The following is a 15,530-nucleotide window of genomic DNA, read 5'->3' on the forward strand; positions in this document are numbered from 1 at the left end:
TATATATATATATATATATATATATATTAACATATTAGTTTAGTTTTTATTTCACTTGATAATTAAAAAATTCACTTAAATTTCACGTTATTGCTAAGGCAGCATTTCTAATTGTCATTTATTTCAAGATTTTCAAATAATATTTGGTTCTTTCTTTATTTGATTTCAATTACCAGCAATGTTTGAATAGTTTAAGATATAAATATTTTGTATCCGTCTCTCTTCTCTCAGGGCTGTCGATCCGCAGCGTGTGTTGGAGGGCTGACCGGATCCTGGCGGGAACCCAAGACAGTGAGATCTTTGAGGTGATGGTGAGAGACCGAGACAAGCCGCTGTTGATCATGCAGGGTCACTCTGAGGGCGAGCTGTGGGCCCTCGATTTGCATCCCAAACAACCGCTGGCTGTGACCGGCAGTGACGATCGATCCGTACGGTTAGTCAACACCTCCATTTCACTTATTATTCACATTCATCCAAGAAGAAAAGCTTTGTCTTCAATATCTTTCATCAAAATGTGACGTCTCTCAGTTGTTATCTTCATCTGTGTACTTTCTCAGACTCTGGAGTTTGTCTGAACACACGCTGATCGCTCGCTGTAACATGGAGGAGGCCGTGCGCAGCGTTTCCTTCAACAACGATGGCTCTCAGCTCGCTCTCGGGATGAAGGACGGATCTTTTACAGTTCTGCGTGTCAGGTAAACAGATTCAGAACCAAATCAGAGTTCATCTCCTCATTCCCACACGATCAACAACACAAACGGCTTCTCTTGTTTTCATAGAGACATGACGGAGGTGGTCCACATCAAGGACAGAAAGGAGGTCATTCATGAGCTGAAGTTCTCACCCGATGGCTCGTATCTGGCCGTGGGCTCTAATGATGGGTTTGTGGATATCTACACCGTGGCCCAGCGATATAAGAAAGTTGGAGAATGCAACAAATCCACCTCCTTCATAACTCATCTGGACTGGTCTGTGGACAGTCGATTCCTGCAGACCAATGACGGAGCTGGAGAACGAATCTTCTACAGGATGCCAAGTAAGACTGATGAGTCAGCCCATAAGAAAGAATAAGTTATACAAACGGAAATCAGTCTCAGATGTCTCTCCTGAGATGTCTCAGAGTTTCAGAAGAGATGTCAACAATGTGTCAAACTGAGCTCAGATTTGTCAAGTCTGCAATCAAAAGTCTCAATATCAACTCAAGCATTTCTCATCAAATTTACCCAAATCTAAATGATCTGTCCTCTACATTCGTTTTAATGTTTAAATGTCAAATGTACAGACCTCTGAAAGTCTCTGAAACAAAAAAACTCCTCTCTTTGTTTTCTCAGCTGGTAAATTTCTGCCTAAAGAGGAAGCCAAAGGCATTCACTGGATGACGTGGACGTGTGTTCTCGGACCGGAGGTGAATGGAATCTGGCCCAAATATTCCAACGTCAATGACATCAATTCTGTGGACGCCAACTACAGCAGCGCGGTGATGGTGACGGGTGACGACTTCGGTCTCGTGAAGCTCTTAAGATTCCCGTGTCTTAAAAAAGGTCCGAGCCAAATATCCACGCTGAGGTATCATCATGCACAGGGATGCGTGATCGCTAATGTACAAATCTCCTCCTTTCAGCTGCCAAATTTAAGAAATACATCGGCCATTCCGCCCACGTGACCAATGTGCGCTGGTCACATGACCTGCAGTGGGTTCTGAGCACGGGCGGAGCGGATCACTCGGTGTTCCAGTGGAGGTTTCTGCCGGAAGGAGTCATGAACGGAGTTCTGGAGCCACTGCTGCAAGGTGATTCTTTCGTCTAGATGACTGGCAGTATCCAGATGTGTCCTCAGGGATTGACGGACTGTAGAATGTCGCAACTGACCAATCAGAATAAAGTATAATAGATAATAGATATTCGTGAATAATGTGAAATGTTTTGTGTTGACAGAGGGATACGCTGATTCCAACAGTGACTATTCGGATTCGGATCTCTCGGACGTTCCCGAGCTGGACTCAGACATTGAGCAGGAAGCCCAGATGAACTACGAACGTCAGGCAAGAGACACACACGCGGAGAGGCTGCACTCTTACAGATAAAGATGCTTGAAAGGTTGTTCACAGCGATGCCATAGAAGAACCATTTTCGGTTCCACAAAGAACCATTCAGTCAAAGGTTCTTTAAAGAACCGTCTCTTTCTGACCCTTTTATAAGCTGAAGAACCTTTTGTCAAACAGAAAGAAAGGTTCTTCAGATGTTAAAGGTTCTTTTATGGCATCAAAGAACCTTTGAAGCACCTTTTTGTTTTTTAAGAGTGTGGTGGCCGATGTAACACACACACATGGCTGCTTTAAAGGGGTCCTAATGGATGGCTACAATGAACATTATTGTGTGTATTTGGTGTAATACAGTGTGTTTACGTGGTTTACGGAAGAAAAAAAAAAACACATTCGTTTTCACACACCGTGCATTACTGTTGCTCCTCTGTGCTCCGCCTTTCTAAAAAAGCCTCGATTTTTAGCAGAGCTCATCGTTGCGAAAAGCGCTGTGTGCTCTGATTGGCCAGCTACCCAGTGCGTTGTGATTGGCTGAATACCTCAAGCAGGTGGCGGGAATGTAACGCCCCTTACCATATTCGGAAAATCAGCCGTCAAAGCATATTGACAGCTGATAATGTCACCGGTACTGTGTGAGTTCAAGCCCGAATATATCCCAGAAAATGCACTTGACCAAGCGGATTAATCAACTGCAGAGCGTAACAGAAAGGTAAGGTTTTATTTTTAATTATTAGCTATTTTAACAATTAGCTAACTATAGCTACCTTCTTGAGCTGCCTTTGACGCTGTGTCTCGACGCAACGCGACAAAGTCAATAAAACATATTATAACGAGGCATTTGTTGCATCCAGTGGGGACATAGTTACTGAATATATTGACTTTTTTCGTGTAGCATCACGCTACAGGGGAGAACAGCCAGAGGATACGAGGCTCCCAATGGATTCAGCCTCGTAAATATCAAACAATTTCTGCATTTGTGATTGTAGGACCGACAATAAGCGTACGTTTGAATAGTCATTTGCGAATTCTTTAATAATGAAAAGGTACTTACAGGCTGTGAGTGAGAAGCGGCAGACTGTCCTTACAAAGTTGGATTTGCCCCACTTTTTAGAAACAGCCTTTGTGCACAACCAGTAGAACAGTGTTGTAAATAAAACTTAACCACCGATTTCTAATTGTGTCCTCGTTTGGAAGACTCAACTAAGTTGTTTTTCATTTGTAATGAAACATTGCGTCTCCACGACATGGCGGCAGCAACAACAGCACTGCAGCGGGGATAGACACGCCTTCTTTCTTTGCATATCTTGGGCAGTGTTCTTCTACGTTTCTCACGAACTGACGTAGAAATGTGGGGGCGTGTTTAGACGAGGCGTTTTAGGCAGGTTTGAATGAGCCTCCGCTTTTAAATAAAACATCGCTTTTGGTTTGAGACTTAAATTTTTGCAATTTTACGTGTCTAATACAGTATATGCATGAACAACTTGTAACACACCAAAGATACAGGAAAACTCGAAATCGCGTCATATGACTCCTGTAATGCTGATCCGCTCATTATTTTCATTGCTTTTATTTGGCACATTTTGTGTTACACTTTTTGTGTCTTTTAAGTGATTAAGTGTTAACTTCTGTCTGAAACACCCCCAGGTGTATAAGGAAGATCTTTCTCAGCTGAAGAAGAAGCTGGCTGGATCTCTGAAGAGACAGAAAGCTCCAGACGAGGGCCTTCGCTTGCAGTTCGTCCACGGGTACATTTGTCAGGGCCCCTTTGGGCCACTCATCATTTTCCCTAAATGTCTCTGTTACCTGTACATTTTTCTTCTGTATTTTTGTATGCAATAGAAATACACTTGAATTCAATGTCAAATCTGATTTGTGTCTGGGTCTGTGCAGAATTCCATGAGGGTAATGTAACCATTTATATTCCATGAAACCGCTGATTCTTGTACATTTGATGATTTCTCTCTCATGACGGATCCTGATGAAGATGATGTGTGTGTGTTTCAGGTACAGGGGTTGTGACTGCAGGAATAATCTGTTCTACACGCAGACGGGTGAGGTGGCGTATCACGTGGCTGCTGTGGCCGTGGTGTATAACAGACAGCAGCACACACAGAGGTTTTATCTGGGACACGATGATGACATTCTCAGTCTGACCGTACATCCGCTCAAGGACTATGTGGCCACTGGACAGGTGCCGGAATCACACCCACAACACCTTGTCTTTCTGGAGCAGTTCATTTAAATGTGCTTCGTGTTTCAGGTGGGTCGAGATCCCGCCATCCACGTGTGGGACATCCAAACACTGAGATGTCTGTCTCTTCTGAAGGGTCAACATCAGAGGGGTGTGTGTGCGCTGGAGTTCACAGGTCAGACCTGCGTTCAGCCTACCAGACTCATTTGAGTTCAGTTTAATGATGTTATATCAGGCAGCGTGTTTTTATCAGTGTACTGCCTTCATCATTGTTTGGAAGTATTTAAAACGAATATTTTTGCGATGTATGTCATGTAATGTTGACGTCACAATACTGGAGAATGTTTTTATGTGTGTGTGTGATGCAGGAGATGGAAAGAGTCTTGTGTCTGTGGGAATCGACGAAGATCATTCCATAGTCATCTGGGACTGGAAAAAAGGCGAAAAGTTGGCCAAAGCAAGGTACAACCAACCTGTTCAAGAGTTAAACTCGTGTGCGTGTGTGTGTGTGTGTGTGTGTGTGTGTGTGTGTGTGTGTGTGTGTGTGACCTAAACCTGAACGCACACCAACTCATGGGGACTCGTGTCACCGTGCGGACCAAAATTGAGGTCCCCATGGGCAAAAAAGCTTATAAATTGTACAGAACAATATTTTTTGAAAATCTAAAAATGCAAAAAGATAAAATATGTATTTTAAATATACAGTTTGTACAGTATAAATCATTACGCCTATGGACTTGTCCCCACGTGTGTGAGACCTAAACCTGAATGCACACCAACTCATGGGGACTCGTGTCACCGTGGGGACCAAAATTGAGATCCCTGTGGGCAAAAAGCTTGTTAATCGTATAGAAAGATATTTTTTGAAAATCTAAATATACAAAAAGATAAAAAAGATCAAATGTATATAAAATATACAGTTTAAAAATCATTACGCCAATGAAGTGTCCCCACGTGTGTGTGCGTGTGAAATGAAATGAATGAGACATCTGTCTCTCCTGCAGAGGACACAGGGATAAGATCTTTGTGGTGAAAGGAAACCCGTTCCGCATGGACAAACTGGTCACAGTGGGCATGAAGCACATCAAGTTCTGGCTGCACACAGGTAAACATGTTAAATCCCCCATAAGGATGGATAAGATATGGATATCCCATGGATAAGATATCCATTTGTTATTATTCCTACAAATCACCAAACACGAAGAAGTGTCTTGCTTTTTAGATGTTTTAGCTTTAGTTGTGAATTGCTCATGTCGTCATGAGGTCCCATGACAAATCAACACGTCTGAATGCAGGTGGAGGACTGACATTCAAGAGGGGCATCTTTGGAAATCTTGGCAGGCAGGAGACCATGATGTCCGCCTGTTACGGCCGCTCAGAAGATCTGGTGTTCTCCGGGGCCACCAGCGGTGACGTCTACATCTGGAAAGACACGACGCTCATGAAAAGCATCAAAGCTCACGATGGTCCAGTGTTTGCCATGTGCTCTCTGGATAAGGTGCGTTTAACATGAAAACATCTTCTAGTGTGCAGTGTGATTTTAGCACGTATTAACAGTTAATTCTGCGCTTTAGGGATTTGTGACGGGAGGTAAAGACGGCGTTGTGGAATTGTGGGACGACATGTTTGAGAGATGTCTGAAGACATACGCCATCAAGAGAGCGGCTCTCTCCCCGTCCTCTAAGGGTACAAGGATCCCTCAATGGATTTTGATTGACTATCGATGTTTTATCATTCATGAGCTGGAAAATATACAGTTGTCGTGTGGACTTGGCTTTATTTTTAAATTCTTTCAAACTTGATCTGGATAGTTAGCATTCTTGTTGTGAACGGGTCTGTTTTGATTTCATATTGACAGGTTGAGATTGGTAATGTTAATATGTGATTGTTGTTTTTAGGACTGCTTCTAGAAGATAACCCCTCCATCAGAGCCATTACTCTCGGTCACGGCCACATCCTGGTGGGCACCAAAAACGGAGAGATCTTGGAAATCGACAAGAGCGGCCCAATGACTTTACTGGTACAGGTGTGTGTTACGATGTGCAGAATGAGTTTTGTGTGATCTCTGTCAGGCAAAAAAACAAACCTAGATTTGTTTTTAACCACGATCACACATGTCTGTATGTTCACAAATCCTGAAGATCTTCATTATTCTGTTGAACTCTCACAGACAGATGAATAAGACTGACTTATGACATCTAAACTGTAATTCATAGATCTAAATCGTATTCAACAGGTTTAATCACTGTAGTTCATGTTCATGGATTGTGTGTGTTTAGGGTCATATGGAGGGTGAGGTTTGGGGTCTCGCTGCTCATCCACTGCTGCCCATATGTGCCACCGTCAGTGATGATAAAACCCTGCGCATCTGGGAGCTCTCGGCCAATCACCGCATGGTAGCTGTGCGCAAGCTTAAAAAAGGTACGCCACAATCACACCGTACAAACACAAGACTTCAGGCATGTGTTTCTGGAGATTTTGTGTGTGTCGGTGTGTTTATATGCTTCTATGCGTTTGTATGTGTGTTTTTGTGTGTGTATGTTTCTCTACATGTTTGTTTTTGCTTCTATGTGCTTTTGTGGGTTTTTGTGTGGTTTTGTGTATGCTTTTTTGTGTGTGTGGTTCTGTTAACATATTTTTGTGTGTTTTTATGCGTGGTTGTGTGTGTTTTGTGCACGTGTGTGTAGTTCTGTGTATGTTTTGTTTCCGTGCATTTGTGCATGTCTTTTGATGCATGCTTGTGTGTTTTTCTGTGCATTTGTGCATGTCTTTTGATGCATGCTTGTGTGTTTTTCTGTGCATTTGTGCATGTCTTTTGATGCATGCTTGTGTGTTTTTCTGTACATTTGTGCATGTCTTTTGATGCATGCTTGTGTGTTTTTCTGTACATTTGTGCATGTCTTTTGATGCATGCTTCTGTGTTTTTCTGTACATTTGTGCATGTCTTTTGATGCATGCTTGTGTGTTTTCCTGTGCATTTGTGCATGTCTTTTGATGCATGCTTGTGTGTTTTCCTGTGCATTTGTGCATGTGTTTTGATGCATGTCCGTGTGTTTTTCTGCGCACTCGTGCATGTGTTTTGATGCATGCTTGTGTGTTTTTCTGTGCATTTGTGCATGTGTTTTTTGATGCATGCTTGTGTGTTTTTCTGCGCATTTGTGCATGTGTTTTGATGCATGCTTGTGTGTTTTTCTGTGCACTTGTGCATGTGTTTTGGTGCATGCTTGTGTGTTTTTCTGTGCATTTGTGCATGTGGTTTGATGCATGCTTGTGTGTTTTTCTGCGCACTTGTGCATGTGTTTTGAAGCATGCTTGTGTGTTTTTCTGTGCATGTGTTTTGATGCATGCTTGTGTGTTTTTCTTTGTATTTGTATGTATGTTGTTCATGTGTGTGTGTGTGTGTGTGTGTGTGTGTGTGTTTGTAGGTGGCAGGTGCTGTGCCTTCTCACCTGATGGTAAAGCTTTAGCGGTGGGTCTGAATGATGGCAGTTTTCTGGTGGTGAACGCTGACACACTGGAGGATATGGTGACCTTTCACCACAGGAAGGAGATCATCTCTGACATCAGATTCTCTCAAGGTAAACGCCAAACACTTCACATCCGTATCCACGCATTGTTTCCTAATATCTGTTTTAGAATTACTGCAAGAAATCGTTATCTTTATAATTTGTTTCCCATTTTCCCTGTTTAAATATCTACTAAATGTGTTTTTTGTCTTTAGATGCTGGTAAATATCTGGCTGTGGCTTCTCATGACTCGTTTGTGGACATTTATAATGTTCTGACCAGTAAGAGGGTGGGCATCTGTAAAGGAGCGTCCAGCTGCATCACGCATGTCGACTGGGACATCCGTGGTAAAAAAAAAAACACACACTCACACACACAGTTAGGTTTTAATACATTTTGGGGACTTTCCATAGGCGTAATGATTTTTATACTGGATAACCTGTATATTCTATTGCCTTCCCCTAACCCAACCCCAAAACCTGACCATCACAGAAAACCTTTTGAATTTTTAAATTTTCAAATAGACATCATTTAGTAGGTTTAGTAATCCATTTGAATTGTGGGGACCGGCCATCGGCTTATACTAGCATTGTGGGGACACCACAATGTATAAAAACAAGTACACACACACACATTTTAGCAGTCAGATAAAATGCTTGCTTAAAAAATTGCTTTTTAAAATCTTTAAAAGAAGCATGGATGTGTTTTATAATAACGCGCATGATAAATTGAGCTGATACCTGAACAAAGGTTGTTTTGTGTTGTTTTGCTCCTAATGCAGGAAAACTGCTTCAAGTCAACACCGGTGCTAAAGAGCAGTTGTTTTTTGAATCTCCACGTGGACGAAGACAAACCATCAGCACATCAGAGGTCCAGTCAAACTTTAGATAACTGTATGAATCCCTCCAGTGTCATCCGCGTGTGCTCATCTGTGTTTGTGTACAGTTTGAGAAGATGGAATGGGCCACGTGGACGTCTGTGCTGGGCTCCACGTGTGAGGGCATCTGGCCGACTCTCAGCTTTGTAAACGCCTCTTCACTTACCAAAGACAAGAAGCTGCTGGCCACCGGAGACGACTTCGGTTTCGTCAAACTCTTCGGCTTTCCATGCAAGGTCTGAAAGCTCAGTTACTCTTTTAAAAGAAGCCAAACGTACACTCGTCTGGTTTGTCGGGGTTTAGCAAATTCTCAGTCCATAGGATCAAATCCTTGTCTTGTCAAAACTTAAGATCAGCTTCACTGTTCTAATTCTGCGCTGTTCCTTCAATAAAGGGCCAATTTGCCAAGTTTAAAAAGTACGTGGCTCACAGTGCCAATGTGACAAATGTGCGATGGTCCAGTGACGATGCGATGCTGCTGTCGGTGGGCGGAGCCGACACCGCCCTCATGATCTGGGCTCGAGAGGGGATTGGTCCACGAGAAAGCAAAGCCGTGGACAGCGAGGAATCAGACGATGATGCAGATGAAGATGGAGGTGATGTTTTGTGTTCGCATGTATCTCCGTTAAGTGATATTAATGTCGATTATTAATGCACTCATTTGTGTTTGTGTGTGTGTGTGTGTTTAGGGTACGACAGTGACGTGGCACGTGAAAAGAACATGGACTACACCACAAAGATCTACGCTGCTAGTATAAGACAGATGACGGGTGTGAAGCCGCACCAACAACAGAAAGAGGTTCAGGTGGATGAAAGGTATCCATAGATTTCACGACACACACAATGCATTCTGGGAGTGACGTTGTCTGTGTCAGATACGTGTTATGTTTTCGTTAGACTCCAAACACAGGTTGCTTGGTTTTTTAAACGTGATCATTTTTTGATCAGACCTCCAGTGAGTCGAGCCGCACCGTTGCCTGAAAAAGTGGTGAAGAACAACATCACAAAAAAGAAGAAACTCGTGGAGGCGAGTGATAGACACACATATCTGGGCTGATGTTAATGGTGCTCAGTGTGTAAATGTGAGATGTGTGTGTTTGCAGGAGCTGTCTCTGGATCATGTGTTTGGTTACAGGGGCTTTGATTGTCGTAATAACCTTCACTACCTCAATGATGGAGCGGATATCATCTTCCATACGGCCGCTGCTGCCATCATTCAGAATCTCTCGGCTGGTAGAGTGTCTTCGGCATCTCTCTGTTAAACACTCATCTCTGTCCGCTTTCCTTAAGTCATGCTGCATCCGAAATTGCCTACTTCCATACTATATAGATCCAGATGTTTCTGCTTTTGTTCTAGAATTATTCCGAAAAGTGATTTTCTTTTGACACCATTTTTAAAAGGATGTTTTAGATATCGAAAAAATCGAAAAATACCTAAATCAAGTGAGAAGCAAAATGACCCAAGATATAAGGTCTTGTTTTCTGAAATTAAAGACTGCAAGTAAATTATGCGTAACCTAGAAAAACATCTGCCATTTTACTTTTTTCAGAAAATCTGATCTTACATAAATGTGTTTCTCAAGGAAATGATCTTGTTTTTTTTTTTAAAGGGGTCATACGACACGGCTAAAACGAATATTATGGTTTGTTTTAGATGTAATGCAATGTGTAAACAGGATTTAAGGTTCAAAAACGCTGTATTTTCCACATACGGTGCATGTTTGTATCTCCTCTTTGCTCCGCCTCTCTGAAACGAGCAGATTTTTTATAAAGCTCATGGCTCTGAAAAGCGAGGTGTGCTATGATTGGCCAGTTCACCAGTGTGTAGTGATTGGTCAAATACTGCAAGCGTGTGAGGGATAGACTTACAGGCTGCGAATCTGAAGCGCCAGACTGTCCTTGCGAAGTTGGAATGGTTGGAATTGCCCCACTTTTTAACCAAAGCTTTCGTGCACAGCCGGCCTTGATCTCTCCCAGGTTCATGAAGCGATCATCTGTGAAATGCGCTGCACACACTTGAATATTCGGATTGTACTGTTCTGGAACAGTGTTGTAAATAAAATGTACAGCATTTTAGTTGTCTCATCTTTTGGCATGGCAAACAAAGAGTCTTTCTTTTCGCAATGAAACACACAGCGTCTCCACGACACGGCTGCGGCGGTGACGATACAATGAGATTTACAAGTACGCCTTGCGTACACATTTGGGCGGTCTTAGTCAAATCAGACCACCAACTGACGTAGATTTGTGGGGGTGTGGTTACACGAGGCGTTTCAGGCAGGTCTCGGTGAGCGTTCGCTTTTAGATAAACACTTTAATTTTTGCAATTTTACGTCTAATACATGCATGGGCAATTTATAACACACCAAAGACACATAAAAACACGTATTCCTTTAAATCAAAACAAAAACATGAATTATTTTCATTCATTCATTTAGTGCAAAAACAATGTAGGCCTCATGACCATTTACTACATTTTATTAAATGAAGCATAACAAAAATATGCTGCTTAGGGTGATGGAGAAGATCGTTTGTTCGTTTAGCACCGTTTGTCATGCTTTGTTTTCTAAAACCATCCCCGCGTTAATCTTAATTTTCACCATATTCTGTCATTTTATATTTTCAGCACAATAATCTTAATAAGATGTAATATTCAAAAGATCGGCCAGCCGGAGTATGTGCGTTCCCTGTGTTCTCTTCCTGCTGCTGCTGACCTCTAGAGGCCTCATGTGGAACTGCACCTCAAATGAATATCCAGGCAAAAACAGTTCATCTTTATTTCATTTATATTTTACTGCTGATGTCATGTGATTTATTTCAGGTTCTCAGAGCTTTTATCTCGAGCACACGGATGACATCCTCTGTCTAACTGTCAATCAACACCCCAAATATCAAAACATCATTGCCACGGGTCAGATCGGTAAGTGTGAATGAAAGATTTCAAATCTGAAAATATGTGTCATTTTTTGCCATCGTAATCATTTAATTTGCTTCAGTTTTGCTTTGGTTTGCTGCGTTCAGCCTGCGCTGCTTGCTTGTTGTGTTTATTACAATATTTGGCGAATAACTCTAATCTCTGGGGAAATTCTGCTCGGGGGCTGTGAGCGGTTCTTCTCATTGGCTGTTTTTGATTTATCACTCTCTCATCCTCTCATCCAACACATCACCACACAGGCGACATCACCGATCTGCCAGGTATGACATCATCAGCCTCCTGTGATTTGACCTTTAGTGTTCCTCTCCGAAAACTCCAGGTCTCCAACACAGACGCAGCTCATTCATGTTTACTAAAAAGGACTTTTCCAGGTTTAGTACATGACCACCGTGAACAGCTTCTGATAACTTAACTCTAACATTAACATCGTACATGTTAAGGTGAGACTTTACAATTTATGGCAGTATACCAGGAGTCTTTAATCTACTGCTACAGAAAGTCTGCCAATGATCAAAAATGAATAAACGAAGCTTAAACAAAACTAGAAAATTAGGTTCAACAAAAAAATTAAAGTTCAGCTAAATGTTTACTGTCCCTCCTGCATTCAAATATATTTATAAAAATACATCTAAAATATATGATATACACATCAAAATACATACGAATTTAATGTACAAGTATGACTCTTTTAAAATGACTATTTTAATTAAAAAAAGGAAACAAAAGTATTTTAACAAAACTGATGAGTCTAAATGAATTTCTGTGATAATGGACAGCGTGTCACAGATGTAACAGAACATTAAACATATCAACCTGGAATATTTCATTGACCAAGGAAATATAATATTAATATCATTTGTGTTTATTTACTGTACTGTATCAAAAAGTGAACACCACTGATTTGAGATCAAAACAATTTGGGCTAAATCAATCCTCCCTTTTCCCTGTTTTAGTAAAGAAGTTTACTGTATGTTCTCGTGTTTGCATGAAGCGTCCTGCTGCAGATTTGCTTGACCGTGTTTCTGTCACCTGTTTTTCCTCACGACTGAAATAAATATCTAACGTCAACATGCCTGTTGTTTGTGTTTGCTCCGAGTGTTTTATCATGATCATTTTTCTTTTCAGATGTTTAAACTGATCTTTGATGTGTGTGTTTCTGTAGGTCTGGCACCTTCCATTCACGTATGGGACGCTATGAGTAAACAGACGCTGTCTGTGCTCCGCTGCTCTCACGCTAAAGGCGTCGGATACGTCAACTTCAGTGCCACCGGAAAACTCCTGCTGTCTGTGGGGGTGGATCCCGAACACACCATCACTGTGTGGCGCTGGCAGGAAGGTGCGTGTCTGTGAGGGATGTGTGTGTCAATTTAGGCGAAAAATGACGGACAACCAGATGTTCTGGAGGTGTTTTTAATGTTCTGGCGTGTTTTCAGGCGGTAAGGTTTGCTGTAAGGGAGGTCACGTGGATCGGATCTTCGTGGTGGAGTTCCGGCCCGACTCCGACACTCAGTTTGTGTCTGTGGGAATTAAACACATTAAGTTCTGGACTCTGGTGGGAGGATCTCTGCTTTATAAGAAAGGAGTGATGGGAACGGTGGAGGATGCTCGCATGCAGACCATGCTGTCAGTAGCGTTTGGAGCTGTAAGTCACACTTGGTATTGGATTATATTATACGCAGTGTTGGGTGTAACTAGTTACTAAGTAATTAGTTACTGGAATTTAATTACTTTTCCCTTGAAAAAGTAAAGTAAGGGATTACTCTTATTTTTTCTGTAATTTAATTTGTAGTTACTTTTGATGTAATTCAACTAAATACTGTGTGTAATATATTTGTGTGCAATAGTGGAATTGACATCAAAATTCAAAGTCTAACTTTAAAATCTGTGCTTTAATATATAATTCTCACATTTGTAATACTTTGGTCAGTAAATAAGAGTACTTTATGTATAGTTTATATTATTTATTTGAATGAATTAAAAGAGCCCTTTCATGCCTATCCTTGAATCACTTAACTAATCAAGGTTGATGTAGGATATAGAAAGTAATTAGTAATAAGTAACTAAATACTTTTTGGAGAGAGTAATTTGTACAGTAATCTAATTACACTATTGAATATGTAATTAGTAACTAGTAATTAATTACTTTTTGAGAGTAACTTACCCAACACTGATTGTACGGTACACCAAAAACACGTACAGTTCCCATCATGCCATTTGAGCCGGATTGTCTTTAGTTTGTATTTCTAATCGTCGTTTACCGAACTACTTTAGTTACATAAATGATGTAGATTATTTCTGATGACAAGCAAAAGAAACGGAGAAGAAGCATTACTTAGCTAAACTTGACTCTACAATATATTAAATTTAGATTGCAATACCAAGCTTAACCGCTAGATGTCAATGTACCATACGGTTTCTTTAAAGTCCCAGTGATATTAAAAATGACAATGCCTATTTTTTCATGAAATATTGTAGCGTTTATTGTAAATCGTTGATCAATGTGGGTCATTCTCTCATATAAATTCATGTGCCCTCATAATCTTCAGTTAAAATCTGAAAATGCACTTCCTTCCTGAAATGACTATCCATCTTAAATGACGCATGTTTAGACGGCTTGGGCGGAGCATCCGTTAACTCCTCCCCTTCAACTGTCAGTCTGCTGCCAGGTCCATTTCAAAATGCAACGGCTGTTTTTATACATCCAATCAAATCACAGAGAAAGATGACAGCCACGCCCACTATTTTTCGGAAGTAAAAACGATCGCAACTTCCGGTTCACGGGGACTTTAAATGCGACCAAAACTACAGGACCCATTCAAGAAATCATTTATTTAATAAAATGAACATACAACAAAATTCAACAAATCGATTCTTTAATACAATTATTATACCAAATTTTATATATTTATATTAATTAATATGAACATAAATTAAATCAAATATAAATAGTTATATTATTAGTCACTAGACAAACACAGACCAGAAGTCCCGGCACGCGCGTCCGATGCTATATAAATGAACTTCTGGGTAGTGTATGAAAATCTGCTGTTCTTTAATTAATATAATATTACACGTAATATTACTGATTTAAAGGATGGAATGTCTGATGGCTGTATATTTGAATGTGTGAGCCTGTTTGTTTGGTGCAGAGTAACCTGACGTTCACCGGGGCTATAAACGGTGACGTGTACGTGTGGCGGGATCATTTTCTGGTGCGTGTGGTGGCTAAAGCTCACACCGGACCCGTGTTCACCATGTACACCACGCTCAGAGACGGACTCATAGTGACCGGAGGCAAAGAGAGACCGTGAGTAACTCTGTGTGTTCACATATACTCAGTATTCTTTTATTCATGAAAGCAGTTTGAAGTTAGCTGCACTCAGTTAGGCTTGATTCACATTTCGCGTCTAAAACCGCGAGCTGCACTGCGTTCTCCTTTTTTTCCAAAGCGCCTGGCCCTGGTTGCATAAAGCACCTTAAGTTTTTCCCTTAAGTATGACACTTAAGGGGTGATTTTCCTTTACCAAAGACAATAGGAGAATAACTTAAGAAAAACTTAAGGTATACTTATGGACACACTTAAGGGAAAATTACACTTAAGGTGCTTTATGCAACCGGGCCCTGGACTTTACGCTCTCCTGGCGTCTGTCGTCGCTAAGCAACCATGGGCCACGATAGCCGTTGAGACGAGGAGGTATAAACAAAGGATATATGGATTATATGCACTGAAAATACCTCGCAATAACTCTGCTACTAGATTTAGTTATGCTGTGATCATCTGTGTCTCCATCTTCATTGAGCTTGTCTGTATTGGCTGGTTGGTTCTTGTCACATGACCTGCGGTGCGCTTGCGGCTTTCTGAAAAGTTGAGTTTTTTTCATCTCGATACGGCGCCGACGCACCTGAAAATAAAGAGCGCGTCGCACCGCATGCACATCGCGACCGCATCGCCTCCTATTTCTGCGCGCCTGCCGCACGTC

General features: G+C 41.4%; 1 protein-coding gene across 3 annotated transcripts in view; it reads left to right on the top strand.

The window, feature by feature from the left end:
- Positions 1 to 15,530, top strand: part of eml6 (EMAP like 6) — a 35,656-nt gene that overhangs the window by 16,332 nt on the left and 3,794 nt on the right. For 2 of the 3 annotated variants that reach the window (XM_057361497.1, XM_057361496.1), the window contains exons 7-34: positions 232 to 433; positions 558 to 695; positions 780 to 1,036; positions 1,332 to 1,541; positions 1,622 to 1,789; positions 1,935 to 2,041; positions 3,686 to 3,786; positions 4,046 to 4,232; positions 4,302 to 4,407; positions 4,601 to 4,694; positions 5,237 to 5,337; positions 5,528 to 5,730; positions 5,807 to 5,918; positions 6,131 to 6,258; positions 6,512 to 6,653; positions 7,658 to 7,810; positions 7,954 to 8,085; positions 8,520 to 8,608; positions 8,684 to 8,851; positions 9,010 to 9,211; positions 9,305 to 9,431; positions 9,564 to 9,642; positions 9,719 to 9,848; positions 11,437 to 11,535; positions 11,790 to 11,810; positions 12,713 to 12,886; positions 12,984 to 13,192; positions 14,700 to 14,857. In XM_057361497.1, coding sequence (XP_057217480.1) covers positions 232 to 433; positions 558 to 695; positions 780 to 1,036; positions 1,332 to 1,541; positions 1,622 to 1,789; positions 1,935 to 2,041; positions 3,686 to 3,786; positions 4,046 to 4,232; positions 4,302 to 4,407; positions 4,601 to 4,694; positions 5,237 to 5,337; positions 5,528 to 5,730; positions 5,807 to 5,918; positions 6,131 to 6,258; positions 6,512 to 6,653; positions 7,658 to 7,810; positions 7,954 to 8,085; positions 8,520 to 8,608; positions 8,684 to 8,851; positions 9,010 to 9,211; positions 9,305 to 9,431; positions 9,564 to 9,642; positions 9,719 to 9,848; positions 11,437 to 11,535; positions 11,790 to 11,810; positions 12,713 to 12,886; positions 12,984 to 13,192; positions 14,700 to 14,857 — 3,997 coding nt within the window. The remainder of the gene's footprint in view (positions 1 to 231; positions 434 to 557; positions 696 to 779; positions 1,037 to 1,331; positions 1,542 to 1,621; positions 1,790 to 1,934; positions 2,042 to 3,685; positions 3,787 to 4,045; positions 4,233 to 4,301; positions 4,408 to 4,600; positions 4,695 to 5,236; positions 5,338 to 5,527; positions 5,731 to 5,806; positions 5,919 to 6,130; positions 6,259 to 6,511; positions 6,654 to 7,657; positions 7,811 to 7,953; positions 8,086 to 8,519; positions 8,609 to 8,683; positions 8,852 to 9,009; positions 9,212 to 9,304; positions 9,432 to 9,563; positions 9,643 to 9,718; positions 9,849 to 11,436; positions 11,536 to 11,789; positions 11,811 to 12,712; positions 12,887 to 12,983; positions 13,193 to 14,699; positions 14,858 to 15,530) is intronic. The other variant, XM_057361498.1, reaches the window with a different exon arrangement.

Source organism: Triplophysa rosa, linkage group LG20, assembly GCF_024868665.1.
Source record: "Triplophysa rosa linkage group LG20, Trosa_1v2, whole genome shotgun sequence".
Lineage (NCBI taxonomy): Eukaryota > Metazoa > Chordata > Actinopteri > Cypriniformes > Nemacheilidae > Triplophysa > Triplophysa rosa.